Below are 25747 nucleotides of genomic sequence, written 5' to 3' on the forward strand. Positions count from 1 at the left end.
TGTTGTTGTGCAATACATGTGATTTAAATCACTATTAAGTCTCTGATAAAACACTATGAGGTCCCTGATTAATCACAATGAGGTCCCTGATAAATCACTATGAGGTCCCGGTTAAGTCACTGAAGTCCCTGCTGAATCACTATGAGGTCCCTGATGAATAGCTATTAGGTCACTATTAGGTTTGTAATAATGATGAGAAGGGAAGGCTAGACTGGGTCTAGTGTTCTACTGACTATTTGGCACCAGTTCAAGGTTGTGAACTAAACTCCATTTTTCAGGTGGCCCACACTGACTTTTACATTATTATTATTTTTCAATAGCAAGTTACAGAACAGAAATAGTGCAGTAAAATGAATAGGTCCACTATAATTTCTAAATACGTTCTCTATAGATTCCGACATTTAGAAGTGGCCTGGAGTGTGTTTTAACCCAAAATAATCATTTTCACAAAACAAATACAGAAACCTCCCTAACGAGCCCATTCAATCAGCCAGCAAGAGTGCTTAATGGGTTTTTGGCTGTGTTTGGACCACTACTGAAATAAGTAATGGGGGACTTTTTTGGAAGCAACCCAGGGTTTGACCACTGGAGATTTAATTGATGTGTTAAATAGGGTTGGTTGAGTGGCCTGCTGCCAGTCTGGCTGAGGATGGATATGTCCCAAACTGACCGCTACATCCTCTGTCACACTGCCTTGTTCTCCAGTGGTCCACCACTCACATCCACTACAAGGCCATGGTGCTTGACTGCAGCACAGAGGACTTCAGCCTCAAAGCCTAGACAGTCCATTATTGACATGTTTGATTGACATGATGATGATACAGTAGGTGCCTTCCTCCCTCGCACCCAGTCCATTTTTCTAAATTCAGTCTTTCTCCCCAATTCGCCAATTCATGACTAAGGTCCTGCTTCATCGCAACAACTCCCAGCAGACCCCCAGGACAGTTGATGTCAAAATAAGTGTATTCTAAAGCACATCCAATGCTGTTTTAACTACACTGCTCACTCAACCAGGCAGTCGAAAAAAGAATCCGTATGTGCCAGAAGGATTACACTTTAGTGTTCCTGATGTCTGTTACAGTCTCTAGTGTTTAGATGTCCGTAACAGTCTCTAGTGTTCCGATGTCTGTTACAGTCTCTAGGGTTCTGATGTCTGTTACAGTCTCTAGTGTTACAATGTCTGTTACAGTCTCTAGTGTTTAGATGTTGGTTTCAATATCTAGTATTACAATGTCTGTTACAGTCTCTAGTGTTTAGATGTTGGTTACAGTCTTTAGGGTTCTGATGTCTGAACTGTCTCTAGTGTTTAGATTTTGGTTACAGTCTCTAGGGTTCTGATGTCTGTTACAGTCTCTAGGGTTCTGATGTCTGGTACAGTCTCTAGTGTTATAATGTCTGTTACAGTCTCAAGTGTTCCATTGTTTGTTACAGTCTCTAATGTTTAGAAGTTGGTTACAGCCTCTATTTTTACGATGTCCGTTACAATCTCTAGTGTAAATATGTTGGTTACAGTCTCTAGTGTTTAGATGTTGGTTACAGTCTCTAGTGTTCCAATGTCTGTTACAGTCTCTAGTGTTCCAATGTCTGTTACAGTCTCTAGTGTTTAGATGTTGGTTACAGTCTCTAGTGTTCCAATGTCTATTACAGTCTCTAGTGTTTAGATGTTGGTTACAGTCTCTAGGGTTCTGATGTCTCTTACAGTGTCCAGTGATTTGATGTCTGTTACAGTCTCTAGTGTTCCAATGTCTGTTACAGTCTCTAGTGTTACAATGTCTGTTACAGTCTCTAGTGTTACAATGTCTGTTACAGTCTCTAGTGTTTAGATGTTGGTAACAGTCTCTAGTGTTCCAATGTCTATTACAGTCTCTAGTGTTTAGATGTTGGTTACAGTCTCTAGAGTTCTGATGTCTGTAACAGTGTCCAGTGATTTGATGTCTGTTACAGTCTTTAGTGTTCCAATGTCTGTTACAGTCTCTAGTGTTTAGATGTTGGTTACAGTCTCTAGTGTTCCAATGTCGGTTACAGTGTCCAGTGATTTGATGTCTGTTACAGTCTCTAGAGTTTTGATGTCCGTTACAGTCTCAACGGTTTTGATGTATGTTACAGTCTCTAGTGTTTCATGTCTATTACAGTCCCTAGTGTTTTGCTTACATTTTCATTGGGTTCTGTTTGTAGAACAAACAGCTGGATTTGATATGTTTTTAGCATGCCCCCCAAACAAGGATGAGACTTTTACTGATGGTTTTATGATGTTTAATTAATTATGAACCATAATCTGTTCACCATGTCACCAGTAAGAGATGAAATGTATACAAAACATGAACCCCATCGGTTAACATTGTTCACAATCACATGCTGTCTTACATTTGTGCAAAACTAACATTAACAGACAAAATGCTAATTCTCAACTGAATAAACAAACCTTTTGCCTCTTCTGAAGGGCTGCAAGTATGAATTTGTCGTTTACTGCAAGTATGAATTCGTCGACACTCCGTGCCAAAGTTATTCCCGTCTCTTTTGGAATAAGCTACCTGCTATGAAGTGTGCTCGCCAGACGCGCGCTTCCAAAACGAAAACAAAAGCGCGTAGCTTTAGACCGGAAGTCCGTTTCAATACAAAGGTTTCAAATTAAAAGACAATCACTATATTTTTGTAACAAAATATACATATGGTTATTTACAACGTTCCTAAGAACATCTCATGATGCAGACAACTCACTTTCCAATAGAACCATCTACCATTCATTGATGTGGTAGTTCTACTATCTATATTTAAGCCCAAAAACATTCAGAAAAACTTCACCCCGTTCTACTGTGAGAAACATTAGACAGTGAGGACTACTCCACTCTACTGTGAGAGAAATTAGACAATCAGAACTACTCCACTATACTGTGAGAGAAATAACACTGTCAGAACTGCTCTACTATAATGTGAGAGCCATTAAACAGTCAGAACTGCTCCACTGTACTGTGAGAGACATTACGCAATCAGAACTACTCCACTACACTGTGTGAGGACGAGGGACTGAGGCGAGGTGTGATGCTGGATACCTTACCACTAACTCAGGAGAAAATGATCAAAGAAGAAATGCTGTGAGTTTCTGCTTTGGTGTTTTCAGAGCTGTGGAAGTGCTAACAGTGTCAGATAACCTGCTATTCTTCTCTCTTCTTTCCTGACTACTTTCTCTCTCTCACAAGGAGAGAGAAAGAGACAGAGACTGACAGAGACACAGAGACAGACAGACAAAGAGGAACAGAGACATGCAGAGAGGGAGAGGCAAAGAGAGAAACAGAGACAGACAGAGAGGTAAAAACATAAAGACAGAGAGAGAGAAACAGAGACATATAGAGAGGTAAAAACATAAAGACAGAGAGAGAGAAACAGAGACAGACAGAGAGGTAAAAACAAAGACACAGAGAGAAAAACAGAGACATTGAGGCAGCAGCCCCCCCCCAAAAAAAAAAACTGAATCATTCTTTTCAGTATGATGAAACCTTCAATATAAAACACATTCTTGTATTTTTCCAATTCATTAACCATTTAAAACAAACAAATTCTGTAATTCATTATTTTTAGACTATTCTATATAGTTTAAAAACGACCCAGTAGATAAACTGATGCTCTGGCTGGATGGTGATGCTGTGGAGGAGAATGTGTATGTTAATAGACCGTTATGTCTGTTACAGAAACTCCCCAGACCTTTATGTTTGTTACAGAGACTCCCCAGACAGTTATGTCTGTTTCAGAGACTCCCCAGACAGTTATGTCTGTTACAGAGACTCCCCAGACCTTTATGCCTGTTACAGAAACTCCCCAGACCTTTATGTCTGTTACAGAGACTCCCCAGACAGTTATGTCTGTTACAGAGACTCCCCAGACAGTTATGTCTGTTACAGAGACTCCCCAGACCTGTATGCCTGTTACAGAAACTCCACAGATCTTTATGTTTGTTACAGAGACTCCCCAGACAGTTATGTCTGTTACAGAGACTCCCCAGACAGTTATGTCTGTTACAGAGACTCCCCAGACCTTTATGCCTGTTACAGAAACTCCCCAGACCTTTATGTTTGTTACAGAGACTCCCCAGACAGTTGTGTCTGTTACAGAGACTCCCCAGACCTTTATGCCTGTTACAGAGACTCCCCAGACCTTTATGTTTGTTACAGAGACTCCCCAGACAGTTATGTCTGTTACAGAGACTCCCCAGACCTTTATGTCTGTTACAGAGACTCCCCAGACCTTTATGTTTGTTAAAGAGACTCCCCAGACCTTTATGTTTGTTAAAGAGACTCCCCAGACCTTTATGTTTGTTAAAGAGACTCCCCAGACCTTTATGTTTGTTAAAGAGACTCCGCAGACCTTTATGTTTGTTACAGAGACTCCCCAGACCTTTATGTTTGTTACAGAGACTCCCCAGACAGTTATGTCTGTTACAGAGACTCCCCAGACAGTTATGTCTGTTACAGAGACTCCCCAGACCTTTATGCCTGTTACAGAAACTCCCCAGACCTTTATGTTTGTTACAGAGACTCCCCAGACAGTTGTGTCTGTTACAGAGACTCCCCAGACCTTTATGCCTGTTACAGAGACTCCCCAGACCTTTATGTTTGTTAAAGAGACTCCGCAGACCTTTATGTTTGTTACAGAGACTCCCCAGACCTTTATGTTTGTTACAGAGACTCCCCAGACCTTTATGTCTGTTACAGAGACTCCCCAGACCTTTATGTCTGTTACAGAGACTCCCCAGACCTTTATGTTTGTTAAAGAGACTCCCCAGACCTTTATGTTTGTTAAAGAGACTCCCCAGACCATTGGTAGAACTGCAGCCACTAGTTTTAAAAAGTGTTCACCAGCCAAAACAGTTCACTGATTTACTGTGTACTACACGATCAAATTGAATACTACCTCATCCATTTAATATGTGCTTCTGCTACTCCAGGACGGGATCACTGATTGAGTGTCACATGTTTTATACAACTTTAACCACACATAGCAAGCTCCAACTTCTCATTTATGGATGTCAGGAGTCTTTCACCGTGCGGGAGCTCCATTTGACGATTGATTGACTTAATATAGATGGCCTAACAACGCCTATTATTTAGGCATGATGCAGAGAAGACAGGCGATTGGTTGTAATGAAAAGGTGAAAGTGAGGAGACAGACGTTTCATCGTAATGAAGTGGTGAAAGTGGGCTACGGTGTTCCATGGATATGATTTATTAAAAAAAACATTTTAAACGCTTGCCCGTCAAACCAGTAATTAACACACTGCATATTCTTCTAGTAGGCCTGACGTGAAACGTTTCAGATTTATTATTACTGTCATGGGAGAGTGTGAGAGAGACTTGCAAATTCCCAGTTCATCAATAGCAGGAGTGTGGTTATGAGTGTTAGTGCTGCCTGATTCTGTCATTGTTGACAACATCGGGACATAACACAACAAATACAACTGGTGGGCTTAGATGGGAGGTAGAGGAGGAGGGGCGATGAAGGGGAGGCTCCCACGCAGTGAGTCTGTGTTCACCCCAAATAAGGCAGATTGAAGGATCGATAATGACTTGCCCCATGCAAACTGCTCCAGTTATTCATTGCGGTTACATAACTGGAGTCAGTTGACATTTTATTACTCTTCCACAGAAACGTTCGACTGCCACAGGCTGATCCTCCACATGCTGCTGCTAGTATGCACCCGTCACCTCCCTTATACGCTCCATCCTCTTAGACTGCACCCGTCACCTCCCTTATACGCTCCATCCTCTTAGACTGCACCCGTCACCTCCCTTATATGCTCCATCCTCTTAGACTGCACCCGTCACCTCCCTTATACGCTCCATCCTCTCAGACTGCACCCGTCACCTCCCTTATACGCTCCATCCTCTTAGACTGCACCCGTCACCAACCCTTATACGCTCCATCCTCTCAGACTGCACCCGTCACCTCCCTTACACGTTCCATCCTTTTAGACTGCACCCGTCACCTCCCTTATATGCTCCATCCTCTCAGACTGCACCCGTCACCTCCCTTATACGCTCCATCCTCTCAGACTGCACCCGTCACCTCCCTTATACGCTCCATCCTCTCAGACTGCACCCGTCACCTCCCTCCCTTATAACACCACTTCAGACAGTGACAGAGAAATGCATCCTGGATGTTGAAATTAGCTTTATTTCAATGACAGATCATTACAAAAAAGATTTCTTTACACCTTCTCGTGTCATTCTACCATTAGTTCATCAACACAACATTCCATGATCCTCATCCCAGGTAAGGTGGATAAGGAAAGCAATCAATCCAAAAAAAATACTAAATACACCCCAATGTAACTAGACAGGTAACTGTAACAGTTCCAGATGTAATTAGACAGGTAACTATAACAGTTCCAGATGTAACTAGACAGGTAACTATAACTGTTCCAGATGTAACTAGACAGGTAACTATAACTGTTCCAGATGTAACTAGACAGGTAACTATAACTGTTCCAGATGTAACTAGACAAGTAACTATAACTGTTCCAGATGTAACTAGACAAGTAACAATATCTGTTCCAGATGTAACTAGACAGGTAACTATAACTGTTCCAGATGTAACTAGACAGGTAACTATAACTGTTCCAGATGTAACTAGACAGGTAACTATAACTGTTCCACATGTAACTATACAGGTAACTATAACTGTTCCACATGTAACTATACAGGTAACTATAACTGTTCCAGATGTAACTAGACAGGTAACTATAACTGTTCCAGATGTAACTATACAGGTAACTATAACTGTTCCAGATGTAACAAGACAGGTAACTATAACTGTTCCACATGTAACTATACAGGTAACTATAACTGTTCCACATGTAACTATACAGGTAACTATAACTGTTCCAGATGTAACTAGACAGGTAACTATAACTGTTCCAGATGTAACTACACAGGTAACTATAACTGTTCCAGATGTAACAAGACAGGTAACAATAACTGTTCCAGATGTAACTAGACAGGTAACTATAACTGTTCCAGATGTAACTAGACAGGTAACTATAACTGTTCCAGATGTGGGAAACCTGAAACCAGGTGATGGTTACTATGTTTACAACATATGGAGCCTGGTGATGTTTACTATGTTTACAACATATGGAGCCTGGTGATGTTTACTATGTTTACAACATATGGAGCCTGGTGATGTTTACTATGTTTACAACATATGGAGCCTGGTGATGTTTACTATGTTTACAACATATGGAGCCTGGTGATGTTTACTATGTTTACAACATATGGAGCCACGTGATGTTTACTATGTTTACAACATATGGAGCCTCGTGATGTTTACTATGTTTACAACATATGGAGCCTGGTGATGTTTACCATGTTTACAACATATGAAGCCAGCTTGATAATTACTATAATTACTATCTAAAAAAGGCTACTTAAAAAATGTATTAAAAGAAACTTGAATACTAATTAATTTGAATGTTTGATCAGTCAAGTTAGTAGTAGTTTGATGACTCATATAATCAGTTTGCATACCACATCATCAGTTTGGGCTTTGAAAAGTTTGATGTGTGTAACTTTGATCAGTGACAGTACAGTTTTTGTTTGAGAGGAGTGTTCAGGGTGAAAGAATCAGTGAGAGGGGTGTTCAGGGTGAGAGGAGTAACTGTTAAGGCTAAGAGGACATTGTGTCATTCCAGGATAAAACATAGCTTGCTAATTAACGTGGTGTTACTCTGAGAGACAGTTCTATCGATCTTCTGTGATCCAGCTCCACAAACATACACACACACATTTATCCTTGTGGGAACGGATACACACATCTATGTTCCCTGTCTCCTATCTCTTATCTCCTAAGCCCTACCCTCCATCATCTGGCCCTATTCTGAACACTTATCCCTACCCTAACACTATAATGAACACTTATCCCTACCCTAACCCTAATCTGAACACTTATCCCTACCCTAACCCTAATCTGAACACTTATCCCTACCCTAACCCTATTCTGAACACTTATCCCTACCCTAACACTATTATGAACACTTATCCCTACCCTAACCCTAATCTGAACACTTATCCCTACCCTAACACTATTATGAACACTTATCCCTACCCTAACCCTAATCTGAACACTTATCCCTACCCTAACCCTAATCTGAACACTTATCCCTACCCTAACACTATTATGAACACTTATCCCTACCCTAACCCTAATCTGAACACTTATCCCTACCCTAACACTATTATGAACACTTATCCCTACCCTAACCCTAATCTGAACACTTATCCCTACCCTAACACCAGAATAGACTTTGCCTAAAAACATCTAAAAAAGCCAGCCCAGTTCTGGAACAGCATTCTTTGGACAGAGCAACCTGCACCAGAATGATGGGAAGAAAAAAGTATGGAGAAGGCTTGGAATGGCTCATGATCTGAAGCATACCACATCATCTGTAAAAAACAATGGAGGCAGTGTGATGGCATGGGCATGCATGGCTTCCAATGGCATTGGGTCACTTGTGTTTAGTGATGATGTGAGAAGACAGAAGCAGCAGGATGAATTCTGAAGTGTACAGGGATAAATTGTCTGCTCAGATTCAGACAAATTCAGCAAAGTTGATATTTAAAAGTTGAAATGTACAGATGACCCAAGATGACAATGACCCAAACATACTGCGAAAACAATCCAGGAGTTTATTTTCCTTAGTGGGGACCTTCTTAGAAAAAGGCATGGGGTCCAAGTTTGTCTGTGTTTGTCGGGGTATATGACGTGGACACACACACACACACACAGAATGACCTGCATTGTATCAACTGACTAACTGCTGCTAGTCCTGTGACCATGAGAGTCATGAAGAAGACGACCGGACAAGGGTTCCTTCTCCTAGTGTGATCGTCTGCTTGCCTTCAGGGGGTTTGGGTTTCACACTTATTATTTACACTGGGTCTATTTCCAAAGATCTGGTCTGTTTATATGTTTATGTGTGTGTGTGTGTGTGTTTGTGTGCGTGTGTGTGTATGTGGGTGATCCATGTCTATATGTGGGTACCTGATGTTCCTACAAATATAAAACCTGAGAAATTAGTCTCCACAAGGTGAATAATAGATTTTTAGGCAAAAAGGTTAGTACTATGTTAAAGTAATACATTTAGGTACAGAAATATTTGGACACTGACACAATTTTCATAATTTTGTCTCTGTACGCCACCACAATGGATTTTAAATGAGACAACTGAGATGCAACTGAAGTGCAGACTTTCAGCTTTAATTCAGGGGGTTGAACAAAAATATTGTATGAAACATTTAGGAATTGCAAACATTTTCATATACAGTAAACTTATTTCAGAGGCTCAAATGTAGTTGGACAAATTAATACAATCATTAATAAAATGTTCATTTTTAATACTTTGTCGAGAATCCTTTGCAGGCAATGACTGCTTGAAGTCTGGAACGTATGAACATCATCAAATGTTGGGTTTCCTCTGTTGTGATGCTTTGCCAGGCCTTTACTGCAGCTGTGTTCAGTTGTTGTTTGTTTGTGGGTCTTTCTGCCTTAAGTTTTGTCTTCAGCTAATGAAAGGCATGCTCAATCGGGTTGAGATCAGGTGATTGACTCGGCCATTGCAGAATATTACACTTCTTGGCCTTCACTGAATTTGGCTGAATCTGAGCAGACTAATATATCCCTATACAGTTCAGAATTCATCATGCAGCTTCTGTCTTCTGTCACATCATCAATAAACACTAGTGAACCAGTGCCATTGGAAGCCATGCATGTCCATGCCATCACACTGACTCCACCATGTTTTACAGATGATGTGGTATGCTTCAGATCATGAGCCATTCCAAGCCTTCTTCATACTTTTTTCTTCCCATCATTCTGGTGCAGATTGATTTTAGTTTCATCTGTTCAAAGTATGCTGGTCCAGAACTGGGCTGGGTTTTTTACATGTTTTTGCAAAGTCTAATCTGGCCTTTCTATTCTTGAGGCTTATAAACCTTGAGTTAAACCCACTGTATTTGCTCTCATGAACACTTCTCTTAATGTTAGACTTGGATCATGATGTGCCTACCTCCTGGAGAGTGTTCATCACTTGGCTGGATGTTGTGAAGGGGTTTTTCTTTACCATGGAAAGGATCCTACGATCATCCACCACGGTTGTCTTCCGTGGACATCCAGGCTTTTTTGTGTTGCAGAGCTCACCAGTGTGTTCTTATTTTCTCAGAATGTACCAAACTGTTGATTTGGCCACTCCTAATGTTCCTGCTATCTCTCTGATGGATTTCATTTTTTTTGTAGCCTAAGGATGGCCCATTTCATTTGTACTGAGAGCTCCTTTGACTACATGTTGTGGGTTCACAGCAACAGCTCCCAAATGCAAATGTCACAATCAACTCCAGACCTTTAACCTGCTTAATTAATTAAGAAAAACAAAGGAATAGGCCACACCTGTCCACGAAATAACTATTGAGTCAATTGTGCAATTACTTTTGGTCCCTTGAAAAAGAGAGTTTTAATTCCTTAACCCTTTCTCCAATTTGGATGTGATTACCCTCAAAATGAAAGCTGAGAGACTGCACTTTAAGCCCATATTCATTATTTAACTGTAATCTTGAACATATTTTGGTAAACAGTCAAATTAAAAAACTTGTCTCAGTGTCCAATTATTTACGGACCTAACTGTACTTCCCCAGCCAGGACCTCACCTAGAGTGACTTGGAGGTTAGAGGAGCTACACTAAGGAGATTAAATCGTAAAGTAATGACCAATGTCATTATGGATTAGTTGGGAGGCTGAGATGGTGGAGATTGAGGTGGTGGAGGTTGAGGTGATGGAGGCTGGGATGGTGGAGGATGAGATAGTAGAGACTGAGATGGTGGAGACTGAGATGGTGGAGGTTGAGATGGTGGAGCAAGAGATGGTGGTGGATGAGATAGTGGAGGCAGAGATAGTGGAGGCTGAGATGGTGGAGTATAGGGTGGTGGAGGTTGAGATGGTGGAGGCTGGTATGGTGGAGGTTGAGATGGTGTATGATGAGATGGTGGAGGATGAAATAGTGGAGGTTGCGGTGGGGGAGGTTGAGGTGGTGGAGTCTGGTATGGTGGAGGTTGAGATGGTGGAGGTTGATATGGTGAAGGTTGTGATGGTGGAGGATGAGATGGTGGAGGTTGAGATGGTGGAGGATGTGATGGTGGAGGTTGAGATGGTGGAGGTTGAGATGGTGGAGGATGTTATGGTGGAGGTTGAGATGGTGGAGGTTGAGATGGTGGAGGTTGAGATGGTGGAGGATGAGAGTTGAGGTTGAGATGGTGGAGGTTGAGATGGTGGAGGATGAGAGTTGAGGCTGAGATGGTGGAGGTTGAGATGGTGGAGCATGAGATGGTGGAGGTTGAGATGGTGGAGTATGAGATAGTGGAAGTTGAGGTGGTGGAGGCTGGTATGGTGGAGGTTGAGATGGTGAAGCTTGAGATGGTGGAGGTTATGATGGTGGAGGATGAGAGTTGAGGCTGAGATGGTGGAGGTTGGGATGGTGGAGGTTACATCTGAGGAAAGTGGAGTAAGATCAATATCTTCATAAGTAGGCTACTGTATGTGACCACTTCATCTTTAAGAATTCAATGAAAACAGTTTGTTGCAAAATTCTCAAAGCAGAACTCTCGTGTCTTGGGAGCATGCCTGTAATTAATGAGCATTTATAGAGAAAACACATTGTAGCCTTGATAACAGAAGATTGATAGTGCTCAGCACAGCAAGTTAATATATTACAAATTCTATTATAATTTGTATTCACTGAGGTATTTTTTTAATTAGTTGGAAATAGTTCAATTTAAATGCATGGCTGAATACATTTTAAAGTCAAGTTTTTCACTAACAACGATGAGTTTGCGTATAGAGAAGCAGCTCCGGCTAGCTAAGCATTCACAACGTTACTGATGAATTAACACATTAGTGTAAAATTTGGTGAGTTCTATATTTCTCCACAACAGAAACCTTGTGGTACAGTATTTAAATGCATTACAATTTCCATTAGCATTTACAGTAACAGTGAAATGTCTCTCAACCAGCTTCATGATACCCTGGAATGATTTTCCAACAGTCTTGAAAATTATATTATGGTAACCTTAAGTTTTTCCACGTTTTTATTTATTTTAACTTTTTGTTCTAACAACTGCCTACAGTTGTTTTACCGAAGGCATTGTAAAATAATGATAAAAACACAGAATGCTTTAATTCTTTTCAAATAAAACAGTTGCATTTAATTCTGAAATTAATGTATTTTTCTATCCAATTAATCAGTTGATCAGATTAGTACCTGGCCTGGCCCCGGATAAGCGGAAGAAGATGATGATCAGAATAGTAATCGACAGACGAATTGATTATCAAAACAGTTGTTAGTTGCAGCCCGAGCTGATACCCTAATCTCATTACTGTGAACTACTTCAAACTACAGTAAACCTACCTCTTCATTGACCTACACAAAGACATTAGAGATCTACAAATAAACGGAATAGAGTTAGAAATAGAATTAGAATGAGAGCACTAAAGAGGGATCAGCGGGTTATAGAGCAGTCCGCAGTAAATGTGAATTCAGAGGGAGCCTTACAAATGACTCCACCCACAGTGTCTATGTTGCTTACTACCTGATATGGAGAATTTCAGTCAATTGAACCGGTTTTAAATTAAACTACATTTTACAACTTCTGTGTCTCCAGGACTCCAGGACAGTGCACCTTGAGGTCCAATTCAAACAAAATCACCCCCAAAAAATAAGATTTGTTTAAGAACAATGTAAAAACATGGAAAGATTACCTTATTCATGTTTATGAAATTATTAGACCTCTCCCTACATTATTTCTCTCTAACTTACCTCTCATTTTTCACATTTCATTTCTTTATTAATTAAATTACATTTGTAAATATCGCTCAGATTGATTTTGAAGCATTTCAGCAAATACAGTATAACACAAAGAGGATAATGTCACAAAAAGTCACATATTAAAATATGAAATACCATAAGCACATGTTCAGCTGCAACACTACTGTTATTTTATTATGTAATCTTCTGTCAAGAGATTATATTGCCAAATAATAATATAACATTTTGATGAAAATGTACACTGAATTTGATAAAAATCTGTCTCTGTCTTGAATCAAAGTGGAGATATTGAGCTGATATCTACTGTCTTTTGAAGTCAGTGAAAGACACATTCCAGACTGGCCACTGGTTGTAAAAGTGGCGCAGTTGAGCCAAAGCAGGTCCCTAAACATGTGATCTTTCTTAGCCATGTCATTAAAACCACTTGCTTTCAAACTTCGAAATTGAAAAAATTTATTTGCTATTCTTCAAAATCCCAGATGGCATTTATAAGTGTATTAAGTGTTTTTGTTTAATTTTCCCAGATGTTTTAATATTTCCTTTATCCAACATTGTTATAGATCTCACTGTGTGTTCTGATAACAGGGTTGGTTAGAGCTTTCAACCGCTAATGCTCTTTTGAGAGTTCAGCTCAGGGATTTTCACTGTTTTGAATTGCTGGAATGTCGAGGGCTTACTAAAAATGAGTCTTTTTCTTAATATTAACAATTTGAGGAAATCTTCAGCTCGGAAACAAATTACTTGGTACTTTTCTTTGAATATTTAGGATAATTCTGTAAAAATCAGTATGTAGATTTTCTATTGGGTTTTTCTCCCAAAGCTTATAATCCTAATTACAGGCTGGACTCCAAACTTCACTTCCATATAGTTCAATTGGTAAACCCTATTAAACATCACTAGGAGGGAATCTCTCTCTCTGCTTATCTCTCTCTACACCTCTCTCCTCTCTCTGCCTCCCTTTCTCTGCTTCTCTCCTCCCTCCCTCCCTCCCTCTCCTCTCTGTGTTACTAGTGTAGCAGTTGAACTTTATTCCTGCTTTTCCACTCCAATCCCTTCATACCTAATCATAACATAAAGTACTTCATATTCACTGGTTACAGCTCCATCCTACACCTGGTTTAGGTACCTCATAATCACTGGTTACAGCTCCATCCTACACCTGGTTTAAGTACTTCATATTCACTGGTTACAGCTCCATCCTACACCTGGTTTAAGTACTACATATTCACTAGTTACAGCTCCATCCTACATCATCATAAGTAATGTGATAATGAGACTTAGACCAGGCAGGCTACTAGATCATTTGTAGTTATTCCTGTGTTTGTTTTCTTGATACCTCTTTAATAAATACAAGCACAACCACTAGTATGGACACTTGCTTTTAAGAGGATTGTATTCCTGTAGAAAAAAGTAGTCATGTGAGAACAGGACTAATGATGTGTCCTTGGGTCACATTGATGATGATTATAGTTTTTTACAATCACTAGGACCCATTTCAAAATAGCTAGGTCACTTTTTCAAAACTCTTCCCACAGTTTTCCTAACCAAATTTCAGCTTGGCATAGAGAGTTAATTTCACATCCAAAAACCACTAAAACTACCAAAACACTTCATGTCTAAAATCAAATTATTCAAATCAAATCAAATAATTCGCAGAGGTTGTCACCCAACAAGCACACTTTGTTACTCATAAAACAATAACCTGAAAAACATCAACAACAGGTAGCATTAAACAATGTTTTCTTCTGTAAAACAATGACAGCTCCTTGCTGTTTAGAATTCACTGCAGTATATGCTACAGGAATGAATCAGGTATGATGCAATATGCTTCAGTATGTTTTATGTCATTTTTTGGCACTGAGTGATTCCAACATACAATAATGTGTATATACACCATCCACTGATACAGATACAGTAGCAATGCTAGTCAGCCATGCCTTCTGCATTGGGTCACAGGTTCTTCTCCACATCTTACAGTTGTGCTCAAAAGTTTGCATACCCTTGGAGAATTGGTAATATATGTAGCATTTGTAATGTTGTTGTCTCTAGTGATGTTCTGGGGTTGTACTGTTGTTGTCTCTAGTGATGTTCTGGGGTTGTAGTGTTGTTGTGTCTAGTGATGTTCTGGGGTTGTAGTGTTGTTGTGTCTAGTGATGTTCTGGGGTTGTACTGTCATTGTCTCTAGTGATGTTCTGGGGTTGTACTGTTGTTGTCTCTAGTGATGTTCTGGGGTTGTAGTGTTGTTGTGTCTAGTGATGTTCTGGGGATGTAGTGTTGTTGTCTCTAGTGATGTTCTGGGGTTGTAGTGTTGTTGTGTCTAGTGATGTTCTGGGGTTGTACTGTCATTGTCTCTAGTGATGTTCTGGGGTTGTACTGTTGTTGTGTCTAGTGATGTTCTGGGGTTGTAGTGTTGTTGTGTCTAGTGATGTTCTGGGGTTGTAGTGTTGTTGTCTCTAGTGATGTTCTGGGGTTGTACTGTTGTTGTGTCTAGTGATGTTCTGGGGTTGTAGTGTTGTTGTGTCTAGTGATGTTCTGGGGTTGTAGTGTTGTTGTGTCTAGTGATGTTCTGGGGTTGTAGTGTTGTTGTCTCTAGTGATGTTCTGGGGTTGTAGTGTTGTTGTGTCTAGTGATGTTCTGGGGTTGTAGTGTTGTTGTCTCTAGTGATGTTCTGGGGTTGTAGTGTTGACGTGATGTTCTATAAAGGACAACCAACCAATTCTTCCATTGATAACAACCCCCTACAATGACCAAACACCCCTCCACTAACAACACACCCCTCCACTAACCACACACCCCTCCACTGACAACATCCCAATCAAGTTACCCCACCCCCCTCCGCTGACCGCACCCCACTCCTCTGACTTCAACCTCCTCCATTGACAACAACCCCCTACACTGACCACAACTCCCTCAACTGACCACACCCCCCTCCATTGACCGCACCCCACTCCCCTGACTTTAACCTCCTCCATTGACAACAACCCCCTACACTGACCACAACCCCCTCAACTGACCACACCCCCCTCCATTGACCACACCCTGCTCCACTGACCTTGGAGTTGCAGTGAACCTTTTAACAGATATCAGAATTGTTCACTATAAAAATAATCTGGTCAATTTGGCCCAGACAGCATGATGTTCTTTACCTCAGGGCTCTGCCTCACCTGGCCATCAGCTTAAAGATGAGTACAAAGAAGAGATGTTTACTGTTTGTGCTAACGCCCAAACAGAAAAGATGTACGATTTTGTCTTTATAGTGCTCTGATATGGTTCAATATACAGTGGGGAGAACAAGTATATGATACACTGACGATTTAGCAGGTTTTTCTACTTACAAAGCATGTAGAGGTCTGTAATTTTTATCATAGGTACACTTCAACTGTGAGAGACAGAATCTAAAACAAAAATCCAGAAAATCACATTGTATGATTTTTAAATAATTAATTTGCATTTTATTGCATGACATATGTATTTGATCACCTACCAACCAGTAAGAATTCCGGTTATCACAGACCTGTTAGTTTTTCTTTAAGAAGCCCTCCTGTTCTCCACTCATTACCTGTATTAACTGCACCTGTTTAAACTCGTTACCTGTATATAAGACACCTGTCCACACACTCAATCAAACAAACAGACTCCAACCTCTCCACAATGGCCAAGACCAGTGAGCTGTGTAAGGACATCAGGGATAAAATTGTAGACCTGCACAAGGCTGGGATGGGCTACAGGACAATAGGCAAGCAGCTTGGTGAGAAGGCAACAACTGTTATTAAAAAATGTAAGAAGTTCAAGATGACGGTCAATCACCCTCGGTCTGGGGCTCCATGCAAGATCTCACCTCGTGGGGCATCAATGATCATGAGGAAGGTGAGGGATCAGCCCAGAACTACACGGCAGGACCTGGTCAATGACCTGAAGAGAGCTGGGACCACAGTCTCAAAGAAAACCATTAGTAAAAAACTACGCCATCATGGATTAAAATCCTGCAGCGCATGCAACGTCCCCCTGCTCAAGCCAGCGCATGTCCAGGCCCGCCTGAAGTTTGCCAATGACCATCTGAATGATCCAGAGTAGGAATGGGAGAAGGTCATGTGGTATGATGAGAAAAAAAAATAGCTTTTTGGTCTACACTCCACTCGCCGAGTTTGGAGGAAGAAGAAGGATGAGTACAACCTCAAGAACACCATCCCAACTGTGAAGCATGGAGGTGGAAACGTCATTCTTTGGGGATGCTTTTCTGCAAAGTGGACAGGACGACTGCACCGTATTGAGGGGAGGATGAATGAGGCCATGTATCGCGAGATCTTGGCCAACAACCTCCTTCCCTCAGTAAGAGCATTGAAGATGGGTGGTGGCTGGGTCTTCCAGCATGACAACTACCTGAAACACACAGCCAGGGCAACTAAGGAGTGGCTCTGTAAGAAGCATCTCAAGGTCCTGGAGTGGCCTAGCCAGTCTCCAGACCTGAACCCAATAGAAAATCTTTGGAGGGAGCTGAAAGTCTGTATTGCCCAGCGACAGCACCGAAACCTGAAGGATCTGGAGAAGGTCTGTATGAAGGAGTGGGCCAAAATCCCTGCTGCAGTGTGTGCAAACCTGGTCAAGAACTACAGGAAACGTATGATCTCTGTAAGTGCAAACAAAGGTTTCTGTACCAAATATTAAGTTCTGTTTTTCTGATGGATCAAATACTTATGTCATGCAATAAAATGCAAATGAATTACTTACAATGTGATTATCTGGATTTTTGTTTTAGATTCTGTCTCTCACAGTTTAAGTGTACCTATGATAAAAATTACAGACTTCTACATGCTTTGTAAGTGGGAAAACCTGCAAAATCGGCAGTGTATCAAATACTTGTTCTCCCCACTTTACAGAGAGAGAGAAAATTAGAGAAAAAGAGAGAAAGGAAAGAGAGCCCAAATCAGACCATAGGATACAGTCTGCTTCCAGGTATTGTGAGAATTGGTGGACACCAGCTGGCCTGCAACGAGAACTGGCAGTGTTCTAAAAGCTCAAGGCACTGCAGTGATTCCCGCCAAGGAAAAATCTTTCCCGTCACGTCAAATAAAAAAGAACATTAAAACGTTTTGTTAGACGAATGACACATAACCTGTCAGGGTACAAAACCATTCTTAAGGGTATTTAGCTTGTTGAGCTGTTTGCTGCATGCATCTCAACAACATTCCCCCCCAGCAAGAACATTTTCCAGAGGAAAAACTGCGGCACAGAGTACCCAGGAAGCAAAGTGATGATAGTCACTCTCTGAACAGTACACCATTTAGACCCCAGGCTAAACTCTGTGAACAGTACACCATTTAGACCATGAGCTAAATCCTCTGAACAGTACACCACTCAGACCCCAGGCTAAACTCTGTGAACAGTCCACCACTTAGCCCCTAAGCAATATCCTCTGAACAGTACACCACTCAGACCCCAGGCTAAACTCTGTGAACAATACACCAATTAGAACCCAGGCTAGGGCTGCACAATATATTGTTTCAGCATCGACATTGCGATAGTCACATCGCAGAACGTGCGATTTAGTAAGGTAAACATATATCAGTCTACAATATATTTCTTTTTTCAAATGGAAAACTAGCATTATATCTGTCTGATATAAATGTATTTACTCTGATATATGGGTTATTGGATACACAGTTAATTACAATAATTATTATTATTTTAAACACAGAGTTTGTTGGTGCACGTGGTTGACATGCAGGCTCAGCTTGCGCGTAGCAAAAAAGGCCAAAATTTAGAATTTGGTTCCAAATAAATGCATCATCAATTATATGGAAATATTTCTGCTACAGACAGGATGATGTTGACTAAAAACAGGTCCTTTGTTGAGAGTGCCTTGCAATTGTTTTCAAAACACGAGGCAACACGACCAATTTGTTTGATAATTTAAGGTGGCACCACAAATCTTCGTATGAGGAGTGCAAAGCATCTCAATGCCATTGAAGAAAAAACACCATTCAAGAAAGGTTCCAAACGGAAGAGAAAAATCACAGATTCAATAACATTTCACGTCGGCTAAGACATGGTACCAATTAACACGGTTACCAAAGAGGGTTTTCAAAACATGATCCGTTTGCTTGACAAGCGGTATGTAATGCCATCATGCAACTATTTTCTCAAGTTGCCATCCCAGAGCTGTATGAGAAATCAAGGCACAAGTTGAAACAGAGCTGTCACAAGTGGAATATTATACAGCAACAACAGACTTGTGGTCCAGCTGGACAACGAAGCCCTACATAAGTCTGACCATACACTTTATTAATGAGGACTTCCACCTGAAAATTAGCTGTTTGCAAACAGCATTTTTCCCAGAGGATCATACAAGTGAGAACCTCGCAACAGGGATGAGAGAAGCTTTAGCTGATGAGATGAGAGTCGTCTAGTCTGTATAACAACAGACAATGCCGTGAACATGGTGAAGGCTGCACCTGAACAACTGGACCAGATTGCAGTCCTTCCGCAACAGACTGCATCTTGCAGTTGGTAAGTTATCGCCCAATTGTGCATTCTATTTTACTACTGTTGCTATTGCTATACTATTACTGTTATATATTATTACCTTGCAACCTGTTCTGAAATATAAAAGTTTCATACATTTTAACTGTATGTAGAGGATGGGGCTGGGGAAGAATGAAGGATACAGACTGTCAGGTTGATCGCCAAAGCTCTTTCTGAAGACATACTCAGTTTTTTCATATCGCAATATATATACCAGAAAAACTAAATACAGCAATGTCAGTAATTTCCAATATGGTGCAACCCTACCCCAGGCTATATCCTCTGAACTGTACACCACTCAGACCCCAGGCTATATCCTCTGAACTGTACACCACTCAGACCCCAGGCTATATCCTCTGAACTGTACACCACTCAGATCCCAGACAATACTCCAGGATGTATTCTATGAACGTCACTCAGACCCTAGGCTATACTCTCTGACCAGTTTCGGCCCCAGGCTATACTCACTGAACAGGTCAGAACCCAAGCTAGTCACCATAGCATTACCAACACGCAGCCTGCGCACTAGCAGGTACGTCTCTCTGGTCACCCCAAAAGCCCGTCACTCCTTCAAGTTCATAGCTGCCAACGACTGGAACGAATCACAACAAACCCTGAAACTGGAGATCCTCATTCCCCTCACTGCCTTTAAGAAACGTCTGTCTGAGCTGCTGACCGTTCATTGTACGTGTTAACTCTCCTCCATCATGCGCACATTGTTCTTGCACATATCTGCCCGTATTCTCTCTGTAATTTATTTTCACTCGTTGCACTCTTATCTGCACAATTGTCTTAAATCATCGCTCCTTTGCACTATACCATTTGCACAGATATGCACTAGTGTTATGCTCTCTATTGTCTTTGCCACACCTCTTCTGCACAATAACTGACTATCCTTGCAAAATACACCTCATCTTGCACAATCTGTATAACACTCTCTACTGCATTTCCACTTTTAGCTAGACTCTTTAGCGCATTTGTACTTCTGTTATTGCCTTATCACCTTTGCACTGTATATAAACTCTGTACTGCATTTGTATTTTAAACAGACCCTACCTGCGTTTGTATTTTATACTCTGTGTTCTCTATGTGAAACTGTATGTTGTCCTGCACGTTTGTCCAGGTCACTGTTGCAAATGAGAATCTGTTCTCAATCGGCCAACCTGGTTAAATAAAGGTTACATTAAAACAATTATAAAAGCTATTCTCTCTGAAGTTTTTTTTTAACCCAGGCTATACTCACTGAAAAGTTTACAACCCAGGCTATACTCTCTGAACAGTTTAGAAACCAGAATATACTCTCTGAACAGTTTAGAACCCAGAATATACTCTCTGAACAGTTTACAACCCAGAATATACTCTCTGAACAGTTTAGAACCCAGAATATACTCTCTGAACAGTTTAGAACCCAGCATATACTCTCTGAACAGTTTAGAACCCAGAATATACTCTCTGAACAGTTTAGAACCCAGGCTATATTCTCTGAACAGTTTAGAACCCAGGCTATATTCTCTGAACAGTTTAGAAACCAGGCTATATTCTCTGAACAGTTTAGAACCCAGGCTAGGGTTTGAGTGTAACAGGATTTGAAACCTGCGGGATCAATGGAAAAGAGATGTATTTTTTAAAGAAGAAAATTGACTAAGATGGTAAGAAATCTTAGGCAAAACACTTTAAAGGGAGGATGTTTGAGTGACATCTCATCTTCATCCGCTTATCCGTATCGGGTCGCGGGGGCCGCAGCTCCAGCAGGGGACCCCAACTTCCCTTTCTCTCACTGTATTTAAGTGACATCTTGCAAAATGAAAACACTCAGTTTCATAATAAGAATGTTACAACATCACAATTGTTTTTTTATATATATTTTCAGGAAATTTGACAAATTGTGTTATGCTTCCGACGAGGTGTGTCTAAGTCCCAGAATTGTGCTCAATTACGTCACATTGATGTTCCGTGATCATTCTTCTCTTACTAAAAACCTGTCAAATCACCGGAAAAGGGCACGACAATTCAACCATTCACAGCACCATGAAAAAGGAAATGTTGCAATTATGACTTACTTTGTTGGTTGTGTGCATCCTAAATGGTACCCTAGTCCTGATAGTGTGCACTACTCTAGACCAGAGCCTTGTGCATTGGTCAAAGTGCCCTAGACAGCAGAGGGAATCAGGTGCGATTTGTGGCGGTCTTTTCCATGGCCAGAGGCCTATATTTAAATCATGACACGCCATTTACCATGTCATCCCACAGACACTGCTGTTCAATTTAATTGGCCAGTGTTTGTGTGCAGCGACAGCATCTCGCTAGGCTCTCTCTCTCACACACACACATACAGACACTCTCTCTGTCTCTCTCACACACACTCTCTCTCTCACACACACACATACAGACACTCTCTCTGTCTCTCTCACACACACTCTCTCTCTCACACACACACATACAGACACTCTCTCTCTGTCTCTCTCACACACACACATACAGACACTCTCTCTGTCTCTCTCACACACACACTCTCTCACACACACACAGTCTCTGTCACTCTCTCTCTCACACACACACACACACACTCTCTCTCTCTCTCTCTCACTCTCTCTCTCACTCTCTCTCACACACACACACTCTCTCTCCCTCTCTCTCTCTGTCACACACACACACACTCTCTCACTCTCTCTCTCTCTCTCACACACTCACACACTCTCTGTCACTCTCTCTCTCACATACACACGCACTGTCACTCTCCCACACACACACTCTCTCTCTCTCTCTCTCTCTCTCTCTCACACACACACATGTCTCCCCACCCCTCTCTTCAGATCTCCTATCCATCTCTTTATAACAAGATCAGTACCTGTTACTGATTTTAGTCACACTTTGGTTCTCTGACTAGAAGCCTGCAAAAAGTTCTACAGTCTTACATTCAAACCATGAACGTATTTTGTTAACCACACAACCGCCAATTAAAACTATCAAACGGACTGAATACACAGGGTTTTTCTGGATGTATTTATGACTAAATAAATAACAATTGCCTACTTGGTTCTCAGAATCTGACAAATCAGCTTAAAAAACACAAGTTTACTGAACAGCTTCTCAACAAATTACCAACAAATTATTACTATAGTAATATCAAGTACAACGTAATTTAACAAGACAGACAATAAATCATACCAAATGCAATAACTGAATGGTGAAGGGCGTATATGAACATGTATCACAATACGATAACTGAATGGTGAAGGGCGTATATGAACATGTATCACAATATGATAACTGAATGGTGAAGGGCGTATATGAACATGTATCACAATATGATAACTGAATGGTGAAGGGCGTATATGAACATGTATCACAAAATGATAACTGAATGGTGAAGGGCGTATATGAACATGTATCACAATATGATAACTGAATGGTGAAGGGCGTATATGAACATGTATCACAAAATGATAACTGAAAGGTGAAGGGTGTATATGAACATGTATCACAATATGATAACTGAATGGTGAAGGGCGTATATGAACATGTATCACAAAATGATAACTGAAAGGTGAAGGGCGTATATGAACATGTATCACAATACGATAACTGAATGGTGAAGGGCGTATATGAACATGTATCACAATATGATAACTGAATGGTGAAGGGCGTATATGAACATGTATCACAATATGATAACTGAATGGTGAAGGGCGTATATGAACATGTATCACAATATGATAACTGAATGGTGAAGGGCGTATATGAACATGTATCACAATATGATAACTGAATGGTGAAGGGCGTATATGAACATGTATCACAATATGATAACTGAATGGTGAAGGGCGTATATGAACATGTATCACAAAATGATAACTGAATGGTGAAGGGCGTATATGAACATGTATCACAATATGATAACTGAATGGTGAAGGGCGTATATGAACATGTATCACAAAATGATAACTGAAAGGTGAAGGGTGTATATGAACATGTATCACAATATGATAACTGAATGGTGAAGGGCGTATATGAACATGTATCACAATATGATAACTGAATGGTGAAGGGCGTATATGAACATGTATCACAATATGATAACTGAATGGTGAAGGGCGTATATGAACATGTATCACAATATGATAACTGAATGGTGAAGGGCGTATATGAACATGTATCACAAAATGATAACTGAATGGTGAAGGGCGTATATGAACATGTATCACAATATGATAACTGAATGGTGAAGGGCGTATATGAACATGTATCACAAAATGATAACTGAAAGGTGAAGGGTGTATATGAACATGTATCACAATATGATAACTGAAAGGTGAAGGGCGTATATGAACATGTATCACAATATGATAACTGAATGGTGAAGGGCGTATATGAACATGTATCACAATATGATAACTGAATGGTGAAGGGCGTATATGAACATGTATCACAATTTCTTTCGACATGAAACTCTGATTACATTTGCTGAAAAATCTTGTTTTGTACTTAGTCAACTCAAAATGTGCTTAGATTTTTGAAACAACTGCCTTTTTGATGATCAGTTTTGAGTTTTGTACTACGAGTTACTTGAGAAAATAGCACTGACGCAATAAAAACAACTATTATTTTCAGATTCTTCTGCTGATACTTCATTTCCTGCCAGAGAATCATGTAATTGGCTCCAGTCCAGGTATTCTCAGCAGACTCTCAGGCTGTGTCTCATATGAACCCTTGTCCCCTTTACAGTACACTACTGTACACCAGCCCCTATATTCTCATTTGAACCCTTGTCCCCTTTACAGTACACTACTGTACACCAGCCCCTATATTCTCATTTGAACCCTTGTCCCCTTTACAGTACACTACTGTACACCAGCCCCTATATTCTCATTTGAACCCTTGTCCCCTTTACAGTACACTACTGTACACCAGCCCCCTATAGGCAATAGGTGTCATTTAGTACACTTAAGAAGTTTTATTGTTCTTATGACAAATCGCTCGTTTTAATGAATTGCTTTTACAGTGATTAGCACCGCTTGGACCGAAGGGGTCAGAGGGAGAGAGCAAGAGGGTGAGAGAGAGACAGAGTGAGAGGGTGAGAGGGTAAGAGAGAGAGAGACAGAGGCTGAGAGATAGGGAGAGTTAGAGAGGGTGAGAGAGAGAGAGACAGACAGAGAAGGTGAGAGAGAGAGAGGAACAGAAACAAAGACAACGAGAAGAGAGAGGAATAAAGAAAATAGTAACAAAAGAGAAAGAAGGCAAGAGAGGAAGTGTGCAAGACAGAGACAGAGAGAGAAAGGCTTGTGTTGGTGAGAGGGAGGATTGTAAGAAGTAGTTGGTCCGAAGGGTCGTACTGCACTCTAGCAGAACAGAAAGGCTTAATGACTACACACTCACAAACATTCTGTCTCTCAGCTCATAAATCTCCTTCCCTCTCCCTTTCTCTACAGTCACAAACACAAGGCCATATCCATAGCAACAAAAACTGGATCCTGGCGACGCTAGTGAGACGCATGTGACTGAGCAGTCACAGTAATAAGATGGGCGTCTTTCAAGGGTTGCCATGTCTCCCCTGCTCCCTCCCTCGGACTGCCAAATGATCACCTTGGTTAAAAGCCTTGGTCTAAAGCAGGTTCCTGTATAGGTTAAAGGATGTCACTGGGGAATTTGCCAATCCACATTAACGTGAATGTATCAGTCAGGGCCAACTCAATGGTGGGTGCCGTCTTTGGCTGTGACACGCCTGGATGTAGTCACAGTCTTGGATGGAGTCACAGTCCTGGAAAGTGAGTCCTAAATGGAGACTTGCAGTGCCGTATAGAGTCACAGTCCTGGATGTAGTCACAGTCTTGGATGTAGTCACAGTCCTGGATGTAGTCACAATCCTGGATGTAGTCAGTCTTGGATGTATTCACAGTCCTGGATGTAGTCATAGTCCTGGTTGTAGTCACAGTCCTGGATGTAGTCACAGTCTTGGATGTAGTCACAGTTCTGGATGTAGTCATAGTCCTGGTTGTAGTCACAGTCCTGGATGTAGTCACAGTCCTGGATAAAGTCATAGTCCTGGATAAAGTCACAGTCCTGGATGTAGTCATAGTCCTGGATGTAGTCACAGTCCTGGATGTAGTCATAGTCCTGGTTGTAGTCACAGTCCTGGATGTAGTCACAGTCCTGGATGTAGTCACAGTCCTGGATGTAGTGCTGGATGTAGTCACAGTCCTGGATGTAGTGCTGGATGGAGTCACAGTCCTGGATAGTGAGTCCTAAATGGAGACTTGCAGTGCCGTATGGAGTCACAGTCCTGGATGTAGTCACAGTTTTGGATGTAGTCACAGTCCTGGATGTAGTCACAGTCCTGGATGTAGTCACAGTCTTGGATGTAGTCAC

At 41.0% G+C, this 25747-nt stretch overlaps 1 protein-coding gene across 5 annotated transcripts in view; it reads right to left on the reverse strand.

Annotated features, from left to right (window-relative positions):
• Positions 1 to 25747, reverse strand: part of LOC105020099 (protocadherin-9) — a 322579-nt gene that overhangs the window by 242621 nt on the left and 54211 nt on the right. Inside the window, exon 3 of one of the 5 annotated variants that reach the window (XM_029116694.2) lies at positions 11315 to 11525. The exons of the other annotated variants lie outside the window; for them this stretch is intronic. Coding sequence (XP_028972527.1) covers positions 11520 to 11525 — 6 coding nt within the window. The 3' untranslated portion in view covers positions 11315 to 11519. Of the gene's footprint in view, positions 1 to 11314; positions 11526 to 25747 lie in introns of those variants that run through there. 5 annotated transcript variants of the gene reach the window in all.

The sequence above is a fragment of the Esox lucius genome, chromosome 22 (assembly GCF_011004845.1).
Source record: "Esox lucius isolate fEsoLuc1 chromosome 22, fEsoLuc1.pri, whole genome shotgun sequence".
Taxonomy (NCBI): domain Eukaryota; kingdom Metazoa; phylum Chordata; class Actinopteri; order Esociformes; family Esocidae; genus Esox; species Esox lucius.